The following is a 5284-nucleotide window of genomic DNA, read 5'->3' on the forward strand; positions in this document are numbered from 1 at the left end:
CAACCACCATGACTCTCATCACCATCCTCATCTGGACGCTGGCCTGCTGCTGTTTTACAGGTTCATTCACTCAGCAACATTTCAAACATGATGTGCTGCCTTTTCTCTCATTGATTTCTGCTGATAAATGAAGGATTTGTTTTTGTCTGCAGGATGCAGCGGTCAGGTGACTGTGACTCAGCCTCCAGTAGTGACATCTACTCCAGGATCCACTGTCAAGCTCACCTGTCAAACCAGCCGGGCTGTTTACAGTGACAGTGCTGGTCAGAGAATGGCTTGGTATCAACAGAAATCTGGACAGCCTCCAAAGCTCCTGATACGTTTTGTGAGCACACGTCAATCAGGAACACCAGCTCGGTTTAGTGGCAGTGGAAGCAGCTCTGACTTCACTTTGACCATCAGTGGAGTTCAGACTGAAGACGCAGCAGATTATTACTGTCAGAGTGGACACTCTATAAACAGTGCTTGGGTGTTCACACAGTGATTTTTGGTCGTACAAAAACCTCCCTCAGTCAGACTGCAGAGACTCTGAGCTGTTACAGCAGGAACCGACTGCAGCTGCTGAAGAGGAAGAGACTCTGACACAGACCACTGAACACAGAGCTGACTGTAACCTCAGCAAGCACACACTACATACTCACACGAAAAATTTAATTAAAGACACCAAATCATGTTCTTTTCACTTTTATTATCAGCTAAAGACACAAAGAGTTGGTGAAGACACTGTCATGAAAAAACTGGTCCAATGAACACAAGAGTCAGTTAATTCAACCACTTAATGAGTAAACTGGGAAAGTTCAATTCTTTATAAAAAAATAAGTTTAGCACTGCCTCGGATAAAAGCTGCACTATAAAATGTAATCTAACAGTTAAAACAAAGAAAGATTAATATCATTTGAAACACATGTACGGTACTATCAGGTGTAGTTCAATATCAAGTTTGATACTGAGATGACCAAGAAGGTCTTTTTGAATTTGAATAGATTTTATTCCATTAATTTAACATTATTACAATGCAGAGTATGAAACTGATGTGTGGCACAAAGAGTTGAAAGCTATTGCTAATTTTCAACTCTTGTCACTACAGTTCCCATACAGACCTATGTTAATCAAATATGAAGTTTCAAGCATCACAATACATTGTAAACATGGGATGCACAACAATGCACATAACCATAGTGAATAAATGATAAAAGAAATACAAAGACACTGACTGATTATAATCCACACTTTTATTTCATGATAATTCAATGTTCATTCTCTTGGAGTGAAACTAATAAAATTGAGTTTAATTTGAAAAGTAATGAACATAAAGAAGAACATGCAGAAGACGAGTATCAGAGAGCAACATGCAGACTAAAACACTGAGCAGAGAGCTGTGAAACCTGCAGAAACATGTGAACAGAGGAGATCTGTAGCTTCATCCAGACATCTATCAAAGAAGCAGCATCATTTCCAGACAGGAAGTGTTGCTGAAGCTCTACTCTGAGCAGCGGGCAGGGTCCAGGCTTTGAGTGACGAGGCTCTGTCCACTCAGACTGGCCTCGCAGCTCACTGAGCCCGCCTTCCTCCACTGGTCTGCAGAGAGGCTCAGGGTGCTGCTCCAGCTGTAGTGGCCGTCACTCCCCTGGACCTCCAGGCTGTGTGACGCCCCTGAGGAGCTGCTGCTGCCCCCCACCTTCCAGCCCAGCCTCCAGGTTGAGGGGAAGCCCCCGCTGGCCGCACACACCACTGTGGCACTGCCCTGCCGCAGCTCCTCTTTGGAGGGGGGGAGGACGCTCAGGGTGGGCCGCATCACACCCACTGGAGGAGAGAGAGAGAGGGGGGAGGAGAGGGGGGAGAGAAGACAGAGGAATGAGAGTGAAGGCTTGGTAATAAAGAAAAATCACATCCTGCTAATTTCTTTGATTTGATCAAATCAAACAGAATAACTTGTGCTGCTGCTGCGCTCATAAATCACTCAGTATCAGACCATCAGACACATGATTCAAGTGCAGCTCAAAATGTTCACTGATCATGATTATTGATGACATCTTCATGTGTGTTTCATGATGTGAGAGAGAAAAACTCGTCCCTGTGATGATTTTCTTCTGTTCAAAGTGACAGAGCTGAAACACTCATGTGAACACAGTTTAAACCTTTGTCATCTGTCTCTTTCACTTCCTTTTCACGACATGTAAAATAAACGAAGCGTGAACACAAAGATTAACTGCTTTTACTGATAAAATCAAGTTTGCGTTTAACAGGAATCAACAACAGAATTTAGTTCAAAAAATGATTTGATATTTTTAAAAATACAATAAAAATGGAGTAAAATAAATCAAAAGAAAATATTAAAAAAACTAAAAAGAGCTTTTGGCAGCTTTTTCTTGACTATATGTTTCTTTTAAAAATGTTTACGCAGAAAAAAAGAAAGGTATCTAAAAAGAATCAGAAACAGAATTTAGCTAAATACATCATTTCATACTTTAAAGAAAAGGAAAGACTTCTAGCAGCACAATTTAAGTTTTCAGCATGTTTTTACTTGACCATATGACACATAAAACAACATTAAAGCAAAAAATATGGATTTGAAAAAAATATATATTTTCTGTTTCTATTTGAACTATGTGCAATTTAAAACTAAAATTAACTGCTGCAAAGTTGCTTATCAAACTGCACAACCAACCTCACCTCATCAAATTAATAAAATATATCAACAACATACAACAAAGAACTCAATCAAACTATCTTTGAATATCTGATAAAAGCTATATGTTCTATGTGTTGTAAGAAATAAAAATCTCTGGTACTTACAGTCAACGATGAGTTTGGTTCCTCCACCAAAAGTCCCCCACAGTGATACAAACTCATTAAGTGGCCGTACAAAAACCTCCTGCACTGTGAACAAGCACCTATCCACTGAAAACAACTCTGATTGTTTTTCACAAGACAGAAAAAATACACTTGCTTGAATCTACAAAGCATTTCTTAATGTTATGTGTTGAAACTATGTCAAAATTATGTTTTGTTTTTTTTTCATTTTTTCTTTAGTTTTCTTCACCTGACAATGAGACGATTACAGTCTCCTTGTAACAAAGTCAGTTTTTCACAGTTTTATATCAGTTTTAATACATGGTTGAATGAAAATTACTAATTTTTGACGATTATAATTTACAAAGTAATAATCTGACAAACTTGAAACATATTCTTTATCTACAGTAAACACTGTGAGTAAATTAAAGGCAGACAAACAGACATATCATACCAACCACAGCAGACAAAAAAATTATCCTTAAATCCTCGACTGCACTTCTAACACAAATATTTTCTTCTCTTCCATTAATATCATAGATGTTGTAAATCCAAGCAGAATTCCTCCTGATTTAGTGTCCCACGTTTCCTTCAGTATGTTGTGAGCAGAGAAAACATTTCCATAGAGAGGAGGCTTTGCATGATCAGCTGATCCTCCAGTGAGCTGAGAAGGTTTATAGTCCTGTGAGTTCAACACTGCAGGACTCAGATCTGTCAGTCAACACAGCAGAAAGCACAACCACCATGACTCTCATCACCATCCTCATCTGGACGCTGGCCTGCTGCTGTTTTACAGGTTCATTCACTCAGCAACATTTCAAACATGATGTGCTGCCTTTTCTCTCATTGATTTCTGCTGATAAATGAAGGATTTGTTTTTGTCTGCAGGATGCAGCGGTCAGGTGACTGTGACTCAGCCTCCAGTAGTGACATCTACTCCAGGATCCACTGTCAAGCTCACCTGTAAAACCAGCCGGGCTGTTAACACATATAGTGATGGAGATCCGGTTATGTCCTGGTATCAACAGAAATCTGGACAGCCTCCAAAGCTTCTGATAAAATATGGGAGCACACGTCTTTCAGGAACACCAGCTCGGTTTAGTGGCAGTGGAAGCAGCTCTGACTTCACTTTGACCATCAGTGGAGTTCAGACTGAAGACGCAGCAGATTATTACTGTCAGAGTGCACACTCTATAAACAGTGCTTATGTATTCACACAGTGATTTTTGGTCGTACAAAAACCTCCCTCAGTCAGACTGCAGAGACTCTGAGCTGTTACAGCAGGAACCGACTGCAGCTGCTGAAGAGGAAGAGACTCTGACACAGACCACTGAACACAGAGCTGACTGGAACCTCAGCAAGCACAACCAAAACTGTATATATTAATCTGCAGTGTCACTTGTATGTTACTGTTTATGACATGTGCTGCTGACCTCATGGCCAAGTCACCCTTGTGAAAGAGATCCTGATTCCAATGGGTTTTTTATCTGGTTAAATAGAGGTTATACACTAACAACTTTATATTTTAAAAAGGCACATTTCCATGATTTATTTAGTAAAATCACTAACAATTAATACCCAACAATTATTTTCAATAGATTTTCTTAAACCAATGTTTATATTTATTTGGGTGACAGGGATCTTTAGGGGGAGATAGCAAAAATGAATTTGAAACACTGTGTTTTGGTTCGACACCTACTCAGACTTTAAAGGCCGATAGTGTAAAGGAGCGCAGAACATTATGATGGAAGTATATGACGCATGTTCAGTTCTCATCAAGGTGTTGCAGTATCTTTTGGGTTCATACCATTTGTATACCACACAGACTTAGTGCTAATTTATAAGCACTTTTACAACTCAAGAATTTCTAAAAATGCTCAAACATTTCATCCAAAAGATTAATTTGTGACACCAAGACCTTGAGGCACACCATACACCATAAGCTTTAGTTGAGGCCTTCACAATGAAAAATTCCTAAACAAACAAATGCCTCTTCAATAAGAAACAAACTCATCTTAGATGATTAACACGTGTGTATGTATGGGGTATTGGGTCTCACTGAAATTAACCAATAAACATGATCACTATATAAAGTCTGCAAGCTTCATGTGATCATGAGGCAAGAAAAATCTCCTGCACAAAAACATTAAAAGCTGCTGTGATGCAGGTGACCTGGTGGAAAATGGTTCTTTAATATTTGCAGCACTCAGGTTTTAGGAAGCACAGAATCACCCTCAAACAGCACATCTGAGGACACCATAGAAGTTTTATAAAGGGCCTAAAGACAGAGTTTCTGGCTGATCTACTAACATTAGGTTTGTATTGGATCGAGGAACAATCAAAATGTCTTGTGTGTGTGTTTCCTCACCTCTGTTGAACCCTCAGAAAGGACGTCATCACACCCTGATTGGTCCAGAGGGGAAACGCACACAAAGCTGCTCTCAGTTCTTAATTGGGAGTCAGTCCCCACACCTGCACAACAGGTGATCTG

At 39.7% G+C, this 5284-nt stretch overlaps 1 gene segment (V, D, J or C); it reads right to left on the bottom strand.

The window, feature by feature from the left end:
* Positions 1 to 1217: 1217 nt before the first annotated feature.
* LOC148187426 (Ig lambda chain C region-like) lies at positions 1218 to 5284 on the bottom strand. The segment is given in 2 exon segments: positions 1218 to 1803; positions 5162 to 5284. A coding segment is annotated over 1 exon segment (315 nt).

This window comes from Plectropomus leopardus, chromosome 14, assembly GCF_026936395.1.
Source record: "Plectropomus leopardus strain MGB_pleo_1.0 chromosome 14, ASM2693639v1, whole genome shotgun sequence".
Lineage (NCBI taxonomy): Eukaryota > Metazoa > Chordata > Actinopteri > Perciformes > Serranidae > Plectropomus > Plectropomus leopardus.